At 32.9% G+C, this 25,809-nt stretch overlaps 1 protein-coding gene across 2 annotated transcripts in view; it reads right to left on the reverse strand.

Moving 5' to 3' along the window:
• MIA2 (MIA SH3 domain ER export factor 2) overlaps positions 1-25,809 on the reverse strand; it is a 91,062-nt gene that overhangs the window by 13,248 nt on the left and 52,005 nt on the right. For both annotated transcript variants that reach the window (XM_090270113.1, XM_090270112.1), the window contains 10 exons: positions 24,738-24,784; positions 23,912-24,002; positions 21,675-21,813; positions 19,326-19,427; positions 18,128-18,188; positions 17,208-17,243; positions 13,754-13,821; positions 12,422-12,504; positions 10,735-10,863; positions 6,768-6,926 (listed from right to left, as the gene is read on the reverse strand). In XM_090270113.1, coding sequence (XP_090126239.1) covers positions 6,768-6,926; positions 10,735-10,863; positions 12,422-12,504; positions 13,754-13,821; positions 17,208-17,243; positions 18,128-18,188; positions 19,326-19,427; positions 21,675-21,813; positions 23,912-24,002; positions 24,738-24,784 — 915 coding nt within the window. The remainder of the gene's footprint in view (positions 1-6,767; positions 6,927-10,734; positions 10,864-12,421; positions 12,505-13,753; positions 13,822-17,207; positions 17,244-18,127; positions 18,189-19,325; positions 19,428-21,674; positions 21,814-23,911; positions 24,003-24,737; positions 24,785-25,809) is intronic.

Raw genomic sequence — 25,809 nt, forward strand, 5'->3', positions numbered from 1 at the left:
CTCTCATCAGAAAGACTGAAAACTGAAACACAGATTTTTTTTAAGTTCATGTAAATATACATAGCAGTAAATTATCAACCAAATGTTACTAATTAGAACTTATACAAAAAGATACAAGTGATACAAGAACTATACACTCCCCCAAAAAGCAGGAGCTCAAAATTGTGGAATAAACATTAGAGTAAATTGTTATCCTTTAAGAAGATAAAAAAGCAATGCTGAAGTTTTTAGGACACCTTATTAAGTTTACGAAGAATCCAAATCTCAACAAGGCAATAAAAATTGAGCCTGACTTAAAACACACTATAATTCTATCAAATGAATCTTGTCTAGAAAGAATGTTCACATTGCAAAAAAATGATCTCTATAAATGTCTACAAATCAGAGCCAGTAACATAAAATCTATGTCTATACTTCTAAAGCTATCTAAAATATTTTCACCTGCTTAGCCTCCTTTTGTTTCTCAAAGTAAAATTTAAAACTGTTCTTATCAATTTGGTTGTATACATTTCTTATTTGTTCAGCTCTTCAAGAAAAAGAGATAAAAGTAAGTTTCTGAACATGCACAACTGAAGACCAGATTTCATTCATGATAACATTGTACCATTAAGGCATAGTTGCTAAGTTTCTTTGCTACCCCTTATATAATTATCCAGATAAGCACTGACAAAAATAACAGGAGCCACATATATGCTCCCTGCTCTCTTATATTAGTTATATATAATATAACTAATTATATTAAAGTTCTAAAAAGCACAAGGAGGGGATAACATAATTTCCCTTTAATTCTTATCTATTTTATGTAGCATGAGATTTGCTGAAAACTAAGATCCTTTATTCTTCTCTATCAAGTACTTCTCCCTGTCGGAAAAGGAGGCCGCGCGGCCAGGCACAGGACTAGAAGGAAACTGAAGCTGAAGCATTGGGAGATCAAGAACACAAAACGGTGAAAAAATAATAAAAACGGAAACTTTGTTTCATTCAAGAATCTGTGGTTTTCTTAGTTTTTTTAGGTTAAGATACTACCAAAATAAAGCATTTGCTTCAACTTAGACACAATTACTATCTTTCTTGTGAGATTCATAAATATAATCATTTGTATATGATGAATCATTATATGATTAATGCTTGTACTATATATCTGCCCTGTGGATGTAATTCTCAAAAATCAATTAAAAGGCTAAAAGCCAAAACTTCAGCAGATTCATTCCCTTATAGTCAAAAAGGTACCATTTAAATTCTAGTATTTTCTTACTTCAATTGTTACTGATATTATTAGAACATGTTAATATAGTTTATATAAAGCATAAAATATTTTATTTTTCCTTTATTTTTATTCTTGACACTATTGCAGATGTCCCCACTTTTTTAAATCCTCACCGCAGAGTATATATGTTTATTGATTTTAGAGAGGTGGGAGACAGAGAGAGAGAAGCATTAATCAGTTGGCCTCTAGTATGTGCCTGGACCAGGGATCCAGTCCACAACCTAGGCATGTGCCTTGACTGGGGATCGAATCTGCAACTTCTTGCTGTGCAGGACAAAAGCATAAAATATTTTAATACCCATGTCTCTTAAAATGTATTAGTAACAGTAAACATGGGAGTTAAGAGGTCTATTTTAAATTTTTCTAAAAATTTGCTTAAATTATTACTCTTCAAGATTGCTTAATACGCACAGCTTTGTAAACAAGAGTAAGTGCAAAGAAAGCAAGGCAATTAGGAGCTATTTATTAGAAAAGTTAAAGAAAAATATTACATATTCCTTTCTTCCAAAGAGTAACTCTAAAAACTGAAAAAAATATAGTCATAAATATACTTCTTAAACATAATTATAGCATAAGTAAAAACATACAATGAAAGTAAAATCCTGGGGGGGGGGTATGGGACAAGTCTAATAGAACAACAATTAAAAAAATGAAAGCAAAAAAAAAAAAAAAAGTAAAATCTGTATGGTAAATTGCATTCATGACCTCAATTCTTTACCCCTCCTGTATCCTTGTCTTCAAGAGATGGAATATATTTCCTGCCCACTAATTCTAAGTTCCGTCATATGACTTGCTTTGCTCAATCAAATGTTAGCTGTTGTGATTCACAGAGAGGCTTTTCTACTGAACCTTCAGCAACAAGGATGAGAGACTCGCAAAATCAAGTTCCATTTCTGATGGAATGAGCATTGAGCAAGGTAAGTCTATTTTTGTTGCAGCTGAGTTTTTACTAAGAATTTATAATGGGCTGTATATTTCTAGAACAAATTCCTATTAAAATTCAAACTCTGATTACTATATATGTGATTAACAACTCGTTCATCAAAAACATTTTTCATGCTAAAATTGTAGATTTCTTACTAAATTCATAAGATGAAAACTGTCTATTGCTCTGAATGCTACTTGTATGGGTGTACTCAAATTATGAAAAATATCACCAAGGTGCTTAGGAGTACTTACATTTTCCTATATGTGTATTGTACCAAATAAGAATATTTTTTAATTTATATTTTAAAATAAAGACTCACAGAACAGCAAAAATACTAGAGAAATCCTGCAAGACCTTTCTACAGTTTTCCCCAATGTTTACATTTTCCATGAACTACAGTACAATATAATAACCAGGAAAGTAATGTTGGTACAATGCACATGTATAGTTCCAGCCATTTTACCACGTGTGTATTTGTGTAACCACCACCACTCAAGATACAGATGTTCCAAAAAAAAAAAACAAAAAACAAAAAACAAATGTACTCCCTTTCCACTAAGATCTCTGTCACACTATCCTTGCTAGTCACATCCACTCTCCTCTCCCTACGAAACCTAATCCATGACAACCAGTAATCTGTTTTCATTTTATCATTTTGAGAATGTTATATACATCGATCATACAGTATCTGACCTTTTGGCATTTTTTTTTTTTCCCACTCAACGTAATGCCTTTGGGATCTAACAAAATTGTTGCTGGGATCAACAGTTCACTATTTCCACTTTGATTCCACTGTGGTCACAGAACACACTATATGATTTCAATTTTTATAAATTTATTGAGGTTTGTTTCAGGCCCAGTATATGATCTATCTTTAGAAATGTTCAGATGGAGCTTGAAAAGCATGTGTATTCTGCCACTACTGGGTGATATATTCTATAAATGTAGATTAGGTCCCTTTCGTTGATGGTATTATTCAGTTTGATTTATATCCTTGCTGAACTGTCTGTCCCGCCATTCTACTGAACTGAGAACGGTGCTGAAGTCTCCAACTGTAATCATGCTAATGCCTATTTCTCCCTTCAGTTGGATCACGTTTTGCTTTACATACTTTGTAGCTCTATTGTTTGGCATATACACATTTAGAATTTGCTATGTTTCCTTGATCCTTTTTTTCATTATGTAATGTCTTTCTCCATTCCTGGTCATTTTCTTCATTCTGAAATCTACTTTATCTGATATTAATAACAGCCAATGCAGCTTTTGTTGGATTAATGTGTGCACAGTATATCTTGTTCTGTCATTCAAATTTTTCAACATATATACCTATACTAAAACAAACTAAACAAACAACCAGAATAGGAACAGAATCATAGGTATGGGGATCATTTGGAGGGTTATCAGCTGGGAAGAGGAAGGGGGAGAAATGCGGAAATGGTGTCATGACTAAGAAGCATAAAATTGGTTGGTAGATCAATAGACAGGGGAGAGTTAAGAATAATATAGGAAAGGATGAAGCCAAAGAACTTATATGCACAATACATGGACATGAACTAAGGAGGGTGAGATTGCTAGAGGGAAGGAGGATACTGGGCAGAGAGGAGCAAAGGGAAAAGAAATAGGGACAACTGTAAAAGGATAATCAATAAAATATATTTAAAAAAGAAGTTTTTAAAATTGAAAAAGGTGTGTTCCTTCGCTGGATTTAGAGAAGAGTGACTACATGCTTTAAGGGCATCAAACAAACCAAAAGTCAAATGTCAGTATGGGTCATAGGCCTGGGAGTGTAGAAGTTAAGTACGAATATCAGGAAAGAAGTTAGTACACTATAACTAGCAAAAGGAAAACATAAAACATTGCAAAGATAAATCATTTGACAACTCTTTTGACACATGTGTGTTTTCTGGATCCCAATTACTCCATAAAAAAGTTTTTATTAACTTCTACAGATTTACCATGGCATATAAATTCTGAATTATGGTTATTTCCTAGGACAAAACAGCTTTTGCACCTGCCATGAAATTGTATCGAGGAAATCATTGAACCCTAAAGCAAACTGAAAAAAAGCCATGACCTATGCAAAACAAAACTGGGATATTTTTCTGGTAAATCTGTGCTTACAAAATCAACTTCTAAAAGCACTGTTACATATGCCAAGAAGGGGCCAGGGAAGACACCACAGTTCAACTGTGGTATTTGTTTCTTTAATGTCATTGCTAATTTTCCTATTTTTGAAGTTCCTGTATAGTTGTAAATTGTAAGATAATTTTGAATATGCAATTTATAAGTGTAATAAAATGCTATTTTGAAAGTAAAACAAAAAAGGCAGTGAGAGAATTACTTAAGATTATCACCACTCCTCTGTTTCACGGAAGTCCATATTTTAGAGCTGAGAAAACAGTGACAGGCACAATGAAATGCTCAAGGTTGCACAAGAAGTTAACAGCAATGGCAAGATAAAAACTTAGGTCTCCTCATTCCTTGTTTCATGCTCTAATTACCAAGTAGCAATTTATAATACAAAATAAAAGAACCAACTCAAAAACCTGTTCAGTGACTAGATGGGACAGAGAGCACCAAGGACAAACAGATGATACTTTACAGAAACAGGCAGAACATATGCAGAGACTCTTGGGACCGATAACTTGAGAATTCTCTGAAGGAAGGTCTACACAGATGTAGAGATATGATATCTACCAAAATCTTATAATCATGTCCCTTGGGACAGAGGTGGTAATTTATTAATCTTTATTTTTATCATAGCTAAACACTTTTAAATGAACGTTAAATTAAATGTCAAGAAGAAATCTTTCAAAGATATTCTATGCCACCCCTTTCTAACTTCTTAAGTTTGTAAATAAGTAACAGCATATATATTTCTAAATATATAAACAGTAAGAAAAATACTCAGCTTCCTCAGAATTACTTAGGTATTCATTCATTTAACAATATTTCCTGAGAAAATACTACATACTTAGCATTGTTCTAGGTGTTGTGAAAAAAAGTAACACAAATCTCTATCTTTATGAAGCTATTATTTTTAGTGATCAAACAAAGCAGGAGCCACAGTATAAAAACTATCACTTCATAGAACATACACATACTACAATAAAGGTTAATTCCTGAAATTAAAGCTTTTTAACCACAATACTCTTCCCTCTTCAACTTCTCAGGAAGAAATATGAAATAGTATATCATTTTAAATGTAATTAATTTATACAATACAGGCATAGCTAACTTTACATAACAATGTCCCTGAAATACAGGGCGTAAGTAAAAGTTCAGCAAACTAAATAATTTGTAATACATTCAAATTAGGGACTATAAGAACAACAGTGATTGCCTTTTTTTCAGGATATTTTGCTATGAGTCTTATGGTAAATATATTTATTTTAGCAAGATATCTAAGACACATTATTCAGTTTAAAAAAGACAATTAGCTCCAGCTCGTATGGCTCAGTTGGTTGGAGTGTTGTCCTGTAAACCAGAAGATCACGGGTTCGATTCTTGGTTAGGGTACATACTCAGGTTGCAAGTTTGATCCCCAATTAGGGTACCAACAAAAAAGCAAACAATTAATGTTTCTCTCTCACATCTATGTTCCTCTCTCTCTAAAAGCAATTAAAAACTGCCCTTGGGTGAGGATAAAAATAAATAAATAAATAAAGACATTATACCCTGGCCAGGTAGCCCCTTTGGTTAGAGCCTCTCCCAATATGCCAAGGTTACAGATTCAATCTCTGATCAAGGCAAATACAAGAAGCAACCAAGGAAGGCATAAACAAATGAAACAACAAATCAATGTCTCTCTCTCCCCTTTTCTCTAAAATCAATCACTCAATCAATAAAACACAATTACAAGAGGGTGGATACTATAAGTTCAACATAAGTGATGAAGCAATGTGTATACCTATGTTTATGAATGCATACCATGCTCCAAAAAAATCCCTAAAAGATAAATGAAGTCTGTCTGGAAAAAGTTCAACCATTGTTAATATAATGAGAACAGTTTGTATATCAGTGTAACCTGGCAGCCAAGGAGAGTGGACTGGAATGCGCATGTGTGAACAATGATGACTTCACTGTACTAGTCAGTGGGGGCAGTAGAAGTCGTTGAGTGAGTGTGTGTACTATGTGGCTGTCGCATTCAAAATGAATGAGCAAGTAGAGCAACGAATCTGCATCAAATTTTGCATTCAGCTTGAACATTCCTCTGCAGAAACTATTCAGATGATTCAGAAGGCCGCAGCCATGGGCAACTGGTGATTGGCAACTTCATCATGAAAATGAACCCACTAATGCATCACATCTCTGATGCAGTTTTTTGGTGAAACATCAAATCACCCAGGTGACTCAGCCCCCCTTCAGCCCAGATTTGGTGCTCTGCGGCTTCTGGTTTTTCCCAAAGCTAAAATCACCTTTGAAAGGGAAGAGATTTCAGACCATCAGTGACATTCAGGAAAACACAACAGGACAGCTGATGGTGACTGGGAAAACTGTGTGAGGTCCTAAGAAGCCTACTTTGAAGGGCACGAAGATGTCACTGTCCTATGTACAGTACCCTTTCCATACCTGATGGAGGAATCATCATCCTACGATCCTGATCCCATGGAGGTGAAAGGGACCCAGTGTCAGAAGGTTCCCTGTGAGGATCAGTTAACTTATCACAGCTTGATTTTCTTCTCTCATTAGTAATTGGATGGTCCTGAGGAATTCCTGGGCCTCCTGAGCCTAATTAAAGAAAAAAGTACAATTGTTTTATCTAAAAACGTATTATAAGACCTATCATGAAATTCCAGATTTTTTTTTTTTAAATTGAAAACAATCAGATTCCAACAAAGTTTCCCTAGGACACATTAGACTACAACTCTATCCTACCAAAGCCATTTCTAGGACAATTTTGCCATGTGCATAAACAAGCACTTGCTTATAAAATTTGTTTTTAACTGTTAACATCATAATATTTTAACATATAAAGTAGGTGGTTAAATTTTAAATTATAAATGTCTGAAAATAAAAGTAGAAAGTAAATTTCAAAGTAAAGATTTCTATACCAGAGGCAATAGAATAATTATAAAATAAAGTTGTTATTGCTAAAACTAATTTAACTATGGTCGAAGAGCATGATTTCTTTAAAACAGTCATCTTAGCGCCAATACCTGTGTTTAAATAATCCTGCAACTACTCAAAGTATTTCTTAGAAAAACTTTTTGGAAATATATTCACATTAGCTTTAAAGCCACTCAAGAAATTGTATCTCAGTGTTGGAACAATGACTCTATTTCTCCCCAAAATGATTTTTACCAGTCTGATTACAAGCTTCATATCATCAGATAAATTTGGCTGCAAATGGCTTGTAGCAATTTCCACAATAAATGCCAAATTCACCTTCAAAAAGAGTTCACAGCCCTGAAGGAAAGTCTAAAAGAAGAGTTTTGGAAACAACAGCTCTTGTTGGAACTTTGAGCAAAATAATACTCATCTGGATAAGAAAATCAGTCGTGCCTACATTCATAAAGGATGGGTACTTCAATTAATAACCCATATTCAATTAAAATAGAAAAAACAAAAGTAAAAATTATTTTAAACACTAAATAACAAAATATATTAATACCTCATTTGCCTATCATTGAGGGGATAAATGTGGTCTTCTCAAAATTATAATGCCCTGAAAATAGAACCTTACTCCTTTTCAAGGAACAATTTCAAAAAATAAAAATATTTCTAAATAGAAGTCTTTCTAAAATGTGTCCCACATTTCAGAACCTCCGTTAAGAGGAAGCAAAAATTAATTTGACCTTCTCTTGATAACTTGTGCAAATCAGTATAAGCTTTCTCTTTTTTTCAAATGTATAGTAACCTTGTAAAAAATTGTTGTCTACTCTCCTATAGAGTGAAGAGGTCAACTGACTTTCATGTTAGAAAATTAACTCCCTTTTCCTTATAGTTGTACATTCTATTAAATTCCCCAAATCTTTCCTTCTGTTTGTTCATCCTTCTAATCATTAGTTCATTAGAAGGAAAAGGCTGGAAAAGAAGAAAGCTATATAGGTAAGAAATGTGCAAGAGTCAGTTGCGCTAAATTCATCTAGAGTGAAGCATAGATCTTTTTTTAAAAGAGACACTCAAAGGCCTTCTTCTGATTGTGTACTTCCAGAGGGCCAAGTACAGGCCCACTGACTTACTATCAGGTGAAAATTACAAACTTAAACTGCTAAAGGTTAAATTTTTTTCATTCAGACCCAATGTTATATACAAATTACTCTAAAAAAAAATTATTTTCTTTATACTCAATCTTATTCAAACATATATCTCATCCAAACTTTCAAATTTTAAAAGGTAATAAAAGGAAGGAAAAAGGAAGGGCACTGGTTAACCTCCTTTGGTGGGTCATAGAAACTTTCAATCCAGAGCAACTCTTTTAAGACCAGTTGATTACTTACCTAAAACCTTCGCAGCTTCTCTTTCCATTTATTTGTTTATTTTAAATAAACTGTTGTTTATTTATGCAGGTAACCAGGATATATGTTGTAACATTATACTTTCAATTCTTCTGTAGCTTTTCTAACAAATAGTAAAACACCCTTGCAAATAATGCAAACACATTGTATCTTGAAAGTAATTAAAAAGGAGAGGAAAGTAATTTAAATAGGAGAGGAGAAATCAAAGGTAGATTTTACTCTTATTCCAAATATCCAGTTGACTACAAGCAATCCTTGACTTGTATCATTCAACTTCCAGTGATTCACATTTGCATCTACCCTCATTTCTAGGGCACTGTTTTTCACTGCTGGCTGCTACCCATTTTGGTGCATGAAATTAACTTAGTCTTAATCATCATTCTTTTCTTAATGAAATGGAATAGACCTGAAGAGAAAATATCAAAAAGCACTGAAAATAGTAATAACTACTATTTCATGGAATTGGTTTCAATTGCATTTATATTGGTGTGTAATATAACACGATTTAAAATGTATTTCTTACTTTAGGTCAAGGCAAAAAATTGGGGGGGGGGGTGGCACTTAGGGCACACATGTGAATTTGAAAATTAGTCCCTGCCTCAGCAAAGCGCTCTTAGGGCTCCAAGTGTCAATCTGGAACTCAATCTCTTTCCCTAGGAGCTCTCAATGCAAAGCCAATGCAAGTAAAGGCTGTGGGCCCAATCTGCTGTGGGATTAGGAAGCAGGAAGGACCAGTGCTAAAGTGTAGCAAACTGAGGATGGGGAAAGAGGATATAAAAAAGAAGTGGGCAAAAAGGAAATATCTCATGAACATAAGAAATAATCTTTTCATATTCTTGAAGGCAATTTCAAAAAAGCAATCCAAAAATATTTAAAAGCTTCAGCAAGAAGTACACAGACTCTCTGAGATGCTACTTTGATGAGTAGTATCCATCTGAATATTAGAGCTTTCCTACATTGGATTTAGTTTGTTTTTATTTGGTCTCATTATTTTCTGGTCCTATCTCAGATTCAATATGCTAAAATCACTGACAAAAAGTGGGAACTGGGGACACAACACTGGTGACAAATGCTATCAGCTCTAATAAAACACAGACTTGGGTCTAAAAACCTAAGAGTTCTGATTTTGGAAGAAAGGGCTCTCTGTATCTTTCAAATTTGCCAAAATTCAAGGGAAAGTTTTAAAGCAACTTGACAAAGAGAACAAAGTATAATCAGAGATCCAGAGAGGAATACTCCAGCCCTGACCAGTGTGGCTCAGTGGGTTGGGCTCTGTCCCAGAAAACGAAAGGTTGCCAGTTTGATTCTGGGTCAGAGCACATGCCTGAGTTGCAGGTTCAGTCCTAGGTCAGGAAGTGTATAAGAGACAACCTATCAATGTTTCTCACATCGATGTTCCTCTCCATCTCTTTCTCCAGGTACATACGTAACACCAGAGTAGTGCTGATGAGGTAAATGCAAAAAGACCAGCAACTAATACTTAGGGGCTTTAAGTAGCTCCAGAAATTCTCAAAAACACATAAAAGAGTAACAAGCAGAGAATCTTAGGTTAATTTTTCAAAGTATTAACAAATGACTCAGGTCTCCTTTAAGGTTCCCATCAAAACTCCGCATACAAAAGAGTAATTCTGAATTCCTCAACACTAAAATATTCTTTCACTTTGATTTTCTACAATAAAAAGATCATGATAATGTAGTAAAAAATAAATTTTTTTAATTCTACATTCTAATAATGTTTCATCAAAATACAATTTATACTAGGTTATATTATTTTATGTATTCTTTTAAAGTTTTATACTACATAATATAAAAGTTTAAAAGTAAAAAATGATTTTTAAAAATATGCATCAATTGCTTGATCAAAATGTAATGTACTATAACATAGTTTCTAAGTGAGAAAAATACATTAAAATTAGATGTCATAGAGCTCCTTTTCCAAACAAAATAACTCACAATAAGTGCAAGGATAGCCTGTGTTTTCCAAAGAATTATTTTAAAGATTGTTTTTAAAGAAAAGTTGAGATGAAAATATAAAGTAAGGAAGAATCTAGAGTAATAAAGATGTTTAAACAATATACCTCTTCCTCCTCCCCCTGGAAGCAAAGGTGAGAATCTGAGTGGACCCTCCAACAAAGTTGGAGGGGAGAGAAAAGCTCTCGTTTCAGATGAAGGTCGACCCAATGGTGAGGGACCATATGGGGAATGCTCTGGAATAATTAAAACAGCATGTTTAAATTCATAGTTTCAGTTAGCTACACTACAGATTAGAATCCTATTTCAACAATTATTATCAGGTCATCCTCTTGCCAATTTAAGTTTAATAATCCATGTCCTGAACACTAACTATGCCTTGGGTTTTGCTAACATGTGTTAGAATTATCTAATATGGAACTCTGTATTCTATAAAATCTGTTTACCAAATGTACATTTTAGTCAATAAAAACATTATCCTCTTGATAATTAATACACATAAAAAATAACCATACAATATTAAGCAAAGAATACTGGTGATATTTTGGAGTTACAGAAGATTTGGGGAGCATGAAGTTTGTTTTGTTTTTGTTTTTAATGGCAGGATGCTTCTAGATATTTCAGCTGATGAGGGTTGTAATATGGAAGGGCTCAGTTTAAATCAGGGCCAGATAGCCTGTGTTGGGCTGTGAATTATTTGAGTAGTTTCAAATTTTGAAAAGTGGAAAAAAAGAGGCATAAAATACTCTATAGCGTGAGAAATTACTTTTGATTCATAACCAGTGAAAAGCCAATTTATATGCACTAATTCATTAAAAAATTTGTCACTATCTATAAACCAAGAGCCCTATCATTTTACAAACATTACCATTTCCAAATAATGGTTATGCTCCAAAACATCAAAAAAATCAACAGCAAAAAACAAACTTAAATACCACCAAAATAATGCTTGTTAAACATGTTAAATTTTATTACATAGTTCACATAATATACAAATGTAGTTACAACAAAAGAGCAAAGCATTTATTTACCCTCCCACTCCCAACTTTGTTACTATTTGAAATTCATAATAATCTACCCTTAAAACATAGAAATAGACTCTCATTTTTAATGAAACTGGACTCTCAAAATGATTTTATAACTTTTCAAAGGTTATAACAGGATTCTATCTATACAAAGATAGGCTTAATTTCACTGCCTCAGAAGCTTAACTCCAATTCAACCAAAATTATTTTGAAAATGTTAAACTATTTCCAATAGCATGAGATCATTAAAGATACTAACTCATTAATGGACAGAAATATTAAATGCATTTTCCAAAGAACCGGTCCACTCTTGAGGGTGTTAAAGCAATTAAAATTCAGATTACTAAGGTTCTCCCACCTTTTCATTAATATTTTAAGTAATTAAAAACTGTTTTAATTCTCATTTTTATAATTCACACAAATACCAAAAACTAGTTAATATGTAAACAATCGCAATGCTATTCTACTTGAGCAATCCTTACCTATTGATTCTCCCAAAAATAATTAATGAGTACCTGTAGTGCCACGCACTTTGCTTTACAAACAGCTAAATATACATCATTGTATAAAATTCCACTGAGAAAGAGAGGCAGCAAGTAAAACAAACATCAGAAACTTGGGAAATTGTGAGAGAACCTAGATTAGTACCCTAGCTCCAAAATCTAAAATATTTATAAATAATAATGCTCAAATTACACTAATATAAATTGTATGTACAATATATATATAAATACGTATGTATTTTTAAATAAGGGGTTAAAAAAACTACCTCTGCCAAATGCTGTATTTGGAGCATCAAGTGCATAAGGATCTTTTTCTAAAAGTTCAAATTTAAGCTCTGTTTCAGTTAATCTGCAAATAAAAAACAAACATTTCTAAGTTACTTATCCAAGAGAAGCACCCACATTTCAAGAATGCCACTATCGAATATAAGCTACTCTTCACTTTATCAATATATGCATAAAAGAAAAAGAACCTTTAAAATTATTCAGGCCAAAATACCTTTCTATATCCCCCACTACTATTTTGGGGTAATGGGATTTTTTTGCCAAGTGATAGTGATGTTTTGCTACAGTTTGAAATTGTTTTGCTTTTTCTTCAACATCAGACTATAAAGAGTACAATATCACAAACCAAAATATTAGAAATAGAAGGGTCCTCCAAGGTTAACCAGTTCAAGACTATCGTTTTTCAAATGGTAATAAAAAAAGTACAATAAAAAATGAACTATTTAAAATTGTTTTAAAAAAATTTTTTTAAACTAATGAAACTGAGGTTAGGAGTTTGAATGATTTATTCAAAATGAAATTGCCAGGATTCAAACACAGGGCTCCAGGCTTTGAGTTATGAATGTTTCTATTATAAGGTTACCCATAGGATTCCAACCCTAACATAAAATTGGAATCCAACTAACTCATCCTATTCTTTTACTCCTAAGTTCTTAGAAATGTCACATTTTAAAAGAATCGTATTTCTACTTCTTGACCCAGATCTGAAATAAAACATTTATCCATTTGGTTTTAATTTTTGAGTAGAAAATGTAAGCAAGAAGACTAAAACTAATATTAGAAAATTTTAACAGTACGTTCTGGCAAGAAATTATAACATTCTGGGAAGACTGTTAAATCCTCATAGAAAAACATTTAGTCTTAATTTTGTACAATGTACATGTTTATACTCCTTTTCATTTTTTTATTGTCAAGTAATGCCACCCAATACATTAAAAGCAGGGGATAAGAGAAATAATAAACATTTATTCCATACAAATATCTATTAAAAGATGCTGATACTCAGAATTACCATCTTATAGAGTCATCCTTTCTCTTTCCATCCCATGTAATCTCTCTTTACCTGCCCTGTTTTTTCTCAAGTTTTGTTACACCTTTTTATAAAGAATCTGAACAATTTCTTTCTCTGTTAGTAAGCTAAGACAAACGTTTCAAACAAAAATCTATACCTCCTAGTAACACTAATAAATTTCACCGTTAGATATACTGAATTCACTGCAAGTTTTTCTGTTTATCCTTATAAAAGTATTAACTAATCAATAAAATAACAACTAAGAATAAAGTTTTTAAAGTGCTCTTCCTGAGATACTTACTTCTGTCTGAGGTAAGAATTGTCTTTCTTTAAATCATTGAGGTTTCTTTCAGCAGTCCGAGCTGCCAACTTAAAGAAAATAATACATTTAAAAAATATGTTTATACAAACCTAACATGAAAGATACATTATATAAATATCTCAGCGGTGGCATACAAATATCACAATCACTTAGGCATTTCAGTAAATTCAATATTAGAAGTTTTAATTTAGGGAACAATTTTAAAAGGAAATGAGTTTCATGTAACCAGAAGGCATGAGCCTAAGGCTGGAGTTCAATCATGTACTTGCTAATAAATGCTGTTATCTAGATATAAAGTTAAGGATTAGCATTATTTGGTGCTACAAATATCCAAAAACATGACTAGAGTAATGCAACGGGCCCCAAGCGTAGGGTGATGGGAATGGAGATTTGTGATCATTAAGCAGGGCAGCACTGGAAAGAAATCACTATAATTATGCGAAACCATAAAGGTCTAAAAGTTTCACAGCATACTGGCATAGGCCATTGCTGAATACAATCACAGCAAACTGAATATATATTAAGTATACGGCACTGTACACATAATATTCTTATTGTTTTTTACATTTGTTTAGTGACACATTTACTTAATAAAAGGCTAGAAAATCAGAATTTATATTGTAAAAAACAAAGCTATACTATTAATAAAGAGAAGAACATGTACTATTCCCAAACAGTTGTGGTCAAAGGTTAAACCTGAATGTATTACTGCATGTTCCCCAGTTATTCTGTGGATTCTCCAGATGAGAGGCAGCAGTGTGTGGAACACCACACCTACCGAACTAATCCAATCCTAGGGCAAATGTATCTATCATACAAAGGTAGGTAACTTAACTCAGTTTATAACCATAATTTTTTACAAGTAAAAGAACTTCACTATCAATGTGTTCACTTAAAATTGTGAACTACACATGAGAATTGACTTAACTGGTCAAAGAATAAATTATGTGAATATTCACAGAAAACATAGCTTAATCATAGTTTAGCACTATCAAAAAGATTCTATGAGTAAATCTTTCTCCAATATATAATCATATAATCATTTTTTACTAACAAAAAAGATTACAGTAGACCCTCTCTATATTGCGGTTCACTTAACGCAGCCTCAGTGTATCGTGGGATTTTAAAAAATATTATATTTAATTATTTATCGCAGATTTTTCGCTATATCGTGGGATTTTGCAGTACTGTAGATGTATGTTGTTAAAGTTACATAGGTTTAAGAGTGTAGAATAAATGTAAGGTTCCTAATTCGTGGGAGTGTCTAGAATGTAATACCCGCAGTAAGTGAGGAAATACTGTATACCATAACAATTTTAGTTAATAAAATACCAATTCATTTAACTTTTAACAATGCAGAAACAAAATTATTTCTAAATGTTTTCTACACAGTGGAACATATTTAGCCCTATGATTTCATTTTTAAAAAACACACATATGTGCTTTTATGTCTAAATGTATTTTTAAAAGTATGGAATAAATGAAAGTAATCTTTTTACTCTTCTATATGGTCTGAACTTTTGAGTATATATTTTATAAAGTCTGAAATACATCTTCATTTTGAGACAAAGGACATATTTCTGCATATTTAGGTTAAGTCAATGTAATTATTTACTTAGTAATTCAATGTAAAGTAACAAAAAGCACACGATTTTGAATTTAAAAGGTCAAAATTTCACACTCTGCTCTTCACTCTATTTTAGGCTGTTCCCTCATTTGTAAAACTTGAATTATAATACCTATTTACAGAACTATTGTGTGGATTAAATAATAATACATGTAAAAATGTCTGTAAGTACAGTGTCTAGGACATGAGAGGTAATAATAAACATCAATTCTCATGCATCTTTAAGAGATAATTAGCATCTGAGTTTTTAGAAAGTGGTGAGGAGCGGTAAAAACTGAAGTTCAGCTTAACTCAACAACAGATCTTCACTTAAACTCTCAATGCAGAGTATACAAAATCTTAGGATTGGGAAGGACCTTAACATTCAACATATCTAACTTCCTACTCATTAAGCTGGAATCTCCACTCCAAGAAACATCCATGCCTAAGAAGTATCTCCCAACCTTCAGTGTAACAACAGTGATAATAACACTTTGTTGCTATTTACTAAGTGCTTACTGGTTTAGCTCAGTGGATTGAGCGTCGGCCTGCGAGCTAAGTGTCGCTGGTTCGATCTTCCAGTCAGGGCACATCAGAGAAGGAAAACTCTGACTCCAAAAAACCTCCGCTGCCTTGCGGCATACCTCTTCAGGGGAAAGGCTAAGGGAGTAAACCCCGACAGAAAATCCGGAGCCGGAGTCCCTAAGGCGGTTTGACGTTGTAGTCAACACCGGCAACTCCTGCGGCGCACCTGAACCCAAGCTGTATTGACTCCGTCTTTCCCTTGGATCCTTCAGCTGCGAAGAGAGGGGGGGTCTGCTGCATGGGCAACAGCAGACCCTCCATATTACCCTGCCCAGGCTCTGTAGCTTCAGCGTCATCGCAAGATGTCGATTCAACACGGGAGGAGACAGATACTACCATGTCACTCCCGAGTCGGACTGCACAGCCATTCTCGGCGCAGATAGACTCTTAAGAAGCTACACCATCGTCTCTCGAGACGGACGGCTGCCGACGACGACGACTATGTGTCAGGCACATGGCTAACAGCCTTACATGAATTATCTTATTTGAATATTAGAATAACTCTGAAATAGGTACTAACGATACCTGTATTTTATAGGTAAGGAAAAGGCAGTAGGTAGGAAACCAGGATACCACCCAAGATAAGATGAGTTCACACCCCACATATTGACACCCTGTGCAAACTGCCCCTGCTTGAAGACTCCCAGGGACAAGTCCTCCAAAGGCTGGCTCTTACACCCATTCTACATGTTAGAGAGATCATTCTTATATTTAATCAAAATCTGCATCCTTATGATTTCCTCACACAATTCCTCTGGAGGACTGACATGACATTTCTCATGATGGTTTTTTTCTTAATGTGTCTCAGATAATTCAACACTGAGAATCAGATAGTGGAATTTTTAGATTTTTAGAATTTTTAGAACTAGAAAAGGCTTTAGATATCACTAAGTCGGATCCCATTGTTTTATAGATGAATAAACAGACCTAGAGAATGTTAAGTCATTTGTCCGCAGTAGTTAGCCGCAATCCAGTGTCCTGAAGCAAGGAAGCATGAAGATTATATCACCTCCCACAGGGACAGTATAAACTCCTTGCAAAGAAGTAGTGTGTTCAAAGTAGAGAAGGAAAAATCAGATTTTGTAACTAACTGGGCCATAACAAAGTATTTAGTTCATAAGGAACAGAGTAAAAGAAAATGATTTTTTAAAATACTACTTTTATTTTTCAGTACCTTTCACACTTCTCTTTTAAATTAGAAAAAAAAATTTTGATAAAAGAGCCTAAGAGAATTTAACTTACCCAATTATCATGTGCTTTTTTCTCATGAGAAATAATCTGAAAAAGAAAATTATAATATTTCTTATAACTAGTTTGCTTCCATAAAAAACATTCACATCTACCACTATGACTTAGTACACAACTCATAAACTCAAAAATAACTCAAGGAACTCTGAAAAGTAATATTTTAAAGCAAATTTTCATATACACAATATGATCTACTCTATTATACTTTTAAAACAAAACTGAATGTAAAGACATCTAAACTTTTTGTCTAGCAAATTTCTATTTTATGCAATAATCAACTATAATATGAGTTGCTAATTAAGAGATACTACCTAGACTGAATATAAGACCTCAATGCTGATATACAAGGTGAAGCAAAAGTAGGTTTACAGTTGTGAGTACACAGAACACAAAGTTAAGCCCCAGCCGGTATGGCTCAGTTGGTTGGGCATTGTCCCGCAAACTGAAAGGCCACCAGTTCGATTTCCAGGCAGGGCACATGCCTGGGTTGCAGAATCAGTCCCCAGTCAGGGTACATACAGAAGGTGGCCAACTGATGTTTCTCTCTCACATTAATGTTTCTCTCCCTCTCCTTCTCCCTCCCTTCCCCTCTAAAAAAAAATAAAAAATAAAAATAAATTTAAAAAAAACACAGAATAAAACTGTTGTAATAATCATAACCTTAATGTTTTTTCCATATGAACAACTGAAAACCTACTTTTGCCCCACCCTGTATGTAAAAGACATGGCAACTTTAAATAAGATCTCTTATCCCAGAATCTCTGGTTCCCTAGAAATGTCCCATAGCCACATGTAAAACCTCCAGAAAGGTGTACAACTAGTCAGGTAACTATATTCCTGCATCAAAACAGATATCAATTCAAACAAATCAGAATTGTTTTAAGTTACATATACATGCACAAATACACACATACCTGCCCTTGATAAGAATGAATGGTTCTCTCCAATTCTTCTTCAAGATCTTTGGCTCGTTTTCTACAGGGAAGAAATAATCATTCTACTATTAACATATACTAAGAAATGATAGAACACATTCTCTCAGCTGAAAACATTAATCAAAGCACCTAAAATGCTTTGTTTTATGTAAAAATAAAAAGTTCAGAACTCCATATGATAATCACCTTTAAGAAATTCTAAAGGTGATTTTAGAATAATTTTTTCTGATACAATTCTAAAATAAAGTTTTAAAAGTACTACTACTTGGGTTTACCCAAACCAAAGGTCATGCAAAGGTTTATAAGGTACATTGGTTCATTTTTATTATTAAGTAGTATGATCTTAGAAGACTTACTCAAGTGTTTGTAATCTTAATAGAATTCTAGGAAATCAATGACCTGGGCGAAATAAAATGTTATTTGTTACCTTTATAAAACTAAGAAGATAATTTCTTCTTTTTGATAAAACTCAAGTATACACTTCCTAATGTAAAATGAAGTGTCACAACCATTTGGTATATTGCTGATAGACTTATCATCTTACTAACACTTCTTCTGAACTTATGGTTCACTCTTCTTTCTGTGGCATAATTCTTGAATTCATTAATACTGTACATTCTTCCCCATTTGTACCACAGAGAAAAGAATGAAATTAATGGCTATTCATAATTTTCTTGACTTAAAATAAAGTAGGATTATCCATGTTCAGATAAAATTAATGTGAGAGATTTAAATACTGCCCTGGCCAGGTGGCTCAGCTGGTTGGAGCGTCATACCCTACACCAAAAATGTTGCGGGTTCAATTCCTGATCAGGGCACCTACCTAAGTTGCGGGTTTAATCCCAGGTCAGTGCATGTACAGAAGGCAACCAATGGATGTTTCTCTCTCTCTCACCCTTCCTCTCTCTAAAATCAATAAACATCCTCAGGTGAGGATTTAAAAGAAAAAAAAAAAACTTAAAAGATAAAATCTCATATAATGAAAGAAAAAATCATTTTTCCTTTTTATAATTTCTGTACAGTTGCGTAACAGCAAGACATCTAAATGAAAATAATGAAACAAAAATACATTGTTTTATTTTTGTTGTTGTTATTGCTATATTACTTTTTCTGGTATTAGGTTCTTACATACCTTCCCCACCTCAAAAAGAAAGGGGAAAAATAAACTAATACCTACCTATAGGTGTCCAGTTCTTCAGCTGCATGGCTGATCTTTTCATCTGCTTTAGAAAGTTTTTCCTCTTTCTCTAGCCGATAATTTTCTTCTACTGTTAATTTCCTTAACACAAAAAAGTTTTGTTTCTTTCATTATATGTCATAAAATAATTAATTATATCTCTTTAATTATATTACAACTGGTGCTTCCCATAAAGCAATTTGTATAATCTTACTAAAAATATCACATGCAAGAGAAACCAAGTACTAGTGTAAATATTCCTAGCATGGAATTTATTACAAACTCAAATTATAAAGCATCTTCTCTAATAACAGTGCTACTAATAAAAAACTTCAAGAGTTTTCTGTAAGAATTCATCTTAAAATAAGATTATCATGGCAAACATTAATAAAAATTATGACTTCTATCAAGACTTCTTATATAAAGCATTGATTTATTAGACAAGAAGTCACAAACTATTGAACTGTTTCAATAATTTTTAAGTTGATCATTAAGTTGTAAAACAGTGATTAGTCTTCCAGACCAGCTCACAAAAACAAAGAACCCAAAATAAATAAAAGTAGTAGTAGTTCTGCTTACTATTTTCAGTTCTTTTAATAATAATATCTAACATTATGCCATCAGTATGTGTCAGAAATTGTCCTTAGACCTTTACATATATTCTTATTTAATTACCACAACAACTCTACAAGAAGGTTACTATTTTTTTTAAGAAAATGAAGCACAAAGAAACTAAATAACTGAACCAAGGCAGAGAGCTAACAAGCCATGGCTACATTATACTATATTCCTCAAGTAGTTTCACCTAATATCATTAGTAACACTGGTCCTTGAGAAATACAGAACATCACAGGAAAACACATTTGGAGTCCTAACTTTGGATGTCTCCCCTTCTTCATGAACTTTGGGAATAAACATGATAAACAACTGAGAAAATTATACAAGGCAGCTGTCAATATTTTTGCTTATTAAGAAGCAACCTCCAGGTCAATTGTTTCATAGTTGTTATAAGAAAATAAAAGCCATTGCCTTAGGAAAAGCATAAAATTATAATTAGTTTAAAGATGGAAGAGAAGTGTTTTTATAGACTGTGCAGATTAAAAATGGCCAGAAATTCTCTGACACCCCTCCCACTAAGAGGTAGTCTACGAACCTTACCCTTGAATTGGAGTGAGCTTATTAATAATGAAAATCACACTGGGAAAGGAAACCCAAGGATATAACTGAAAAACAATTACATCTTATATTTTTAGAGAAATATATCAAGCTTCTATACTCTTTCAGTTCTCTTCAATATTAAATTAGGCAAAGTACTAGTAATATATCAGTATTAAAAAGAGCATCAATCCAGCATCTATAAAATGATTTGGATTAAATTCTGAGTGTAATATGGAGGCCCCTGGAGGTTCTAAGCAAGAGAGTGAGAATACTTATTTGTTTTAGAAGGGTCATGCTGCTGAAATCAGAGCAGCACGTTAAGATTATGAAAAGAGATACCACTCATGATGCTACTGCAATAAACCAGATCCCAACATATGATGATTTGGATCAGAGTAGTAGTACAAGAGGTGGTGAAAAGTAGTCAGATTCAGGATTCAGGAAAGCTGGTAGAATCTGAAGAGAATGAATATGGGATGTAAGAGAGTGAAGGCAAGGACAGCTTGATCAGATGCCATGAGCAACTCAGCAAATAACATTATCATTTACTGAGACAAGAAACAGTTTGGCAGGAAAAATTTACACAGGGGAAAGGAATCAGTTTTATATATATCAGAGATGGAATTAATGGGTTGAATGCAATTATTAGGATGTCCACCAAGATTCCCTGGTCTATTTTGCAATATTAGGAAGTTTAATTAGCAATAATTTGCTGATGATCTGTAAGAAATTAAAAAGGATTTTGTAAACTAGTTTGCAAGGTCCACTATCATTTACAGCACTTTCTTCCTTGAAGAAAAAGTGTTTCAAGATCAAACACTGTAACTTTCTTTAAAAATGAATTGATGAGTCCCAGGTGATGTGGCTTAGTTGGTTGGGCATCGTCCTGTAAATCAAAAGGTTGCTGGGTGATTCCCAGTCAGGGCACATGCCTGGGTTGCAGGTTTAGTCCCCTGGGGCGCATACAGAAAGCAAACAATTGAATGTCTCTCTCTCACATCAATGTTTCTTACCCTCTCTTTCTCCCTCCTTTCCCCTCTCTCTAAAATAAAAAAATTTCAAACAAATTAATTGATAAAATATAACTCAATCATAAACTGAGATCTTTGGATAATCGCATAAACTTTATGTGCAAAATTTTAAGCTATTTTACTTGCTATTCAGTAGAGGTATCGGCATAAATTTTAATACCTATGAAGTATCATTTCATTTTCTTGATACAGTTCAGTCATGACTTTAAGTTTGTGCTGAAGCTTTTGATTCTCATTTTCAAGATGTTCATTTTCTGGCTGCAAAGATGCTTGTTCAGTGTGGAGATTTTTAATACATTCTGTAGAAAAATTTTAAAAGTCACAATTAAAGGAGTAATATTTTGAGTTACATACTAACATTTCAAAGAGATAAAAATTACTAAAAATAAGAAATTATTAAACGATGGTATGGGGATTTCCTGAGAGAGTGGCAGGGGGGTGCTGGGTGGAGGGGGGCAAAGGGGAAAAATTGGGACAATTGTAATAATATAATCAATAAAATATAATTAAAAATAATAAATTATTAATAAACTAAATTCTTTCCAATAACAACAGAAAATCTGTAAGGTATTTTAAAATTTAACCTGTTGACTTAAGCTTTAAGCCAATGCCAGTAACAGTCACTTTACAGACATTAATGTTGGATATTATCTTTATTAAAATTGGGTCATCCCTATTTATAAAAAAAAAAAACCCCACAATAAACCAACACTGAAATCTTCATTATACTTTGTAATTCTATTGTGACTATTTTGTTTCAAATCTTCTATCTTAAAATAGCACTGTAAATAATCACCAAAGAGGGAAAGCAGTTTAGAAGAAAACTTTCATGTTAAGAATAGAAAAAAAACAATTAAAGGATTTCTCTTTCATCATCCATTAAAAAGAGAATGTTATATTTGGAAGGAGGGTATAGGCAGACACAGAGTCCCCAAATATTAGTTTTAGAATATAATAAAGATTTTCCAAGCAATTGTATTAAAGGGATAGGGTAACTGGTGACCAAATTCCTTGGTATTCTGGTACTTACTGAATATTTAGTCAATATACTAAAATGCAGCTTCCTTGAAAGCAAACTCCATTCCCTATCTTTTCCCCCAGTGACTTTCCCATGGCTTTTAGTATTATGCATTACATATAGCAAACTTCATTTTTAAGTTGATATTATTTTTCAAAAATCTAAAAATAATCCAATTACCAATACTATGTAAATAAGGCTATGATCTTTTCTTTAATAAACTGTATCTTTGGTTGTTCAACCTTTTCAAAAAAATGCTTCACTATAAATACAGGTCACTTATTGTAGAAATTTTTTTAAATACATATAAGTAAAAAGAAAAATCTATCCATAATCCCATATTGAAAGTTAATCGTTGTTGACATTTGAGTATATCTTTTCATTCTTTTTCTATGCAAAAGGTTATGGTAAAATTCTTTTTTAATTTTTTTTTTAAGATTTTATTTTCAGGGAGACGTGAAAGGAGGGAAAAAGAGAGAGAGAGAGAAAAAAAGCATCAATTGCACGGCCCTGACTAGGGACCTGACTAGCAACCCAGGCATGTGTCCTGACTGGGAATTGAACCAGCAACTTTTCGGTTCACAGGCCAGCGCTCAATCCACTGAGCCACACTAGCCGGGGCTCTTTTTTTCTTTTTTTTTTTTTTTTTAACAAAATCGAATGTCACTTATATCAACTATATCAAAAAAATAAATTAAAATGTTTCAATGAAAAAAATTCTATTCTATAAGTCTAATATCACTCCTGCATGTGCTATTATACTATGCATGTATATTAAAAAAGAAAACTATATGGTAAACAGATCAGTAAAATATACCACTACTGCAGGTCAATTTTGCAATTAACAAAGATTTTGAAAACTTAGCAATTTTAATTTGCTACTGTTTAATATTACAAACCATACCACATTGAAATAAGTGGATTGTCTTAACATGTTTTTTTAAATAATTTCATATAAATATGGAGAAAACTGACAAGTTTTTACCAACAACAACAAAAAACTCAGGACTAACTTTTTACAAATAAGAAACGAAAATTAAAAAATTATTAAATTGGACCGTCCCATAATTGGTTCAATTCATGGTACCATTCTCTATCAGGAGATACGTTTATTTAGAAAAACTTAATCTTCATCAGTGGATATGTTTATTGATATTTAGAAAAAGGGGAAGGAAGAGAGAGAGAAAGAAACATCAATGTGACAGAGAAACATCAATCCATGGACTCCCATACCCACCCCAACCAGTGATTGAACGCGAATCTAAGTATGTACCCTGACAGGGAATTGAACCCATGATTTGGTTTATGGGACAATGCTCCAACCAACTGAACCATCCAGCCAGGACTAGAAAAACTTTAAAAGTATGTAGATTACCTACCTGTAAGCTCTTCCTTTGTTTTATCTGCTTCAGTTAATTGAGTGTATATTTGGTTTCTTTCTCCTTCTAGGGTTTTTAAAGAAGCCTTTAACTTCAAAGAATGAGAGAAGGAAAAAAGTAACATTAATCGGTTACATGAAAAAAAATATCAATTTACCATCCCAACTTTTGAAGCTGTTATCACTCTGATGAAATCATTGTCTAGAATGTACAAATCAACAATATAGCTTTCATCTTAGAAAGTTAGCAAAGTCATCAATAGTTGTTAAGTTTCAGAACAGGGTTGGAGATCAGTGATAGATGCTTAAACTGTGGTTATTTTCATTGTCTACTTTCAACACATAAGTTTTGATTAAAGTAATCTTCAAGTTACATTACCAAATTTTCTCACAGATGAGTAAAGATTAGGGTACCACTACTAGGATGGAAAAGAGAAGAGATAAACCAGATGAAAATGAACCTAGTATTTACTTCTCAAAATAGAATATTGGGCAATAGAGATAGCAAAATACTGAGACCAGAGAAAGAAAAATGCTCAAAGAGAGAATTATGAAAGAAAAATAGAGTAAAAATGTTTAATATATTTCTTATCCAAAAGAAATGAGTACATGCCTTGAAAATTTGTATTATGATAAATTCTACAAATTAGCAATATGAATTTCTAAAGTTATTAGAAAAAAGTAACTGATGAAGATAATTCTGATCACCACTAAAAATTCTGATCACTTATATGGTAACTATAAAATGGACTTTTAAATAGTTACTAAAGATACATGGGTTTATGTTTTATTTCTTTCTTTTTTAAAATTTATATAGTAATACAAACCTTAGTAGCATGAATCAGCTTCTTCAAAGCTCCTTTTGGCTGATTATCTATTGTAAAAAACAAAAACATAACAATAAATTAGGAAAGAAACTACACCACAAGAGACATCTAAATGATTTTATTAATTCACTAAACAAGATAGAGCCTTATAATCCCTCTTCATACCACAATAATGAATTTGAATGGCCTTGAACCTGTTCCCAGAAAGTTAAACAATAAAAGTGCTGTTAGAACCATGTTAATTAACAAGGTTTTTCACCATTAATTCCAAGAACAGAGTTATAACAAGTATTTTATATTCCCTTAAGTACAGTCCCACAGTCTTAACTATTCTTGAATTCCTTCACCATACAAAATATGAATGAAATTATACTCCAAATTAAAATAACATTAAACAAGCATGAGTTTTCTCATTAGAAAAAGAATTATCTCTTACAAAATGAAGCAGAAATGTAAAAGTACAAACAAAACTGTATGCATTTACTTTGGAAATGTAATTTTCCTCCAATGCATTAATGCTATCATCAAAATGTTTTTTAAAAAATCATACATTCTCCTTAAAAAATATGTTCATTAGGCAGGGGTAAAGGGAGAGAAAAGAGAAAGGACACAAAAGTCAGAAGAACTATCATTAGGGGAACTAAGTGAAAGATACACAAGGTCTTTCTATACTCTTTTGCAACTTTCTATGAATCTATAATTATGTCAAAATACAAAAAAAATTAAGTCAAAAGAATTAGTTGAGAAAACAGTGGGTAGCTATAGTGAACCTAACTTTTTTCTGCATTTACAGACTGCAACCAGCAACAGCAATAAAATTTGGGATAGTCAAGATTAAAGTATCATACTATAACCATCTGAATTATCTAAATAAAGTACAAAAAATGTATCCTGAGGTATTCATTTATATAGCACTCATTTTTCAAACTACTCACCCAAACACCTGATTAGCTTACAGTACAGTACAATATGTATAATACAGTATGTAAGAAAAAACAGAGAGGAAGGAGGCTGTAAGTCTGTCAGAGGAGTTGGAGATTTAGTGAAAAGGCAGTATTCTAGCTGAAGGTTA

This window comes from Furipterus horrens, unplaced genomic scaffold (assembly GCF_987537825.1).
Source record: "Furipterus horrens unplaced genomic scaffold, mFurHor1.1.pri manual_scaffold_3, whole genome shotgun sequence".
Classification (NCBI taxonomy): domain Eukaryota; kingdom Metazoa; phylum Chordata; class Mammalia; order Chiroptera; family Furipteridae; genus Furipterus; species Furipterus horrens.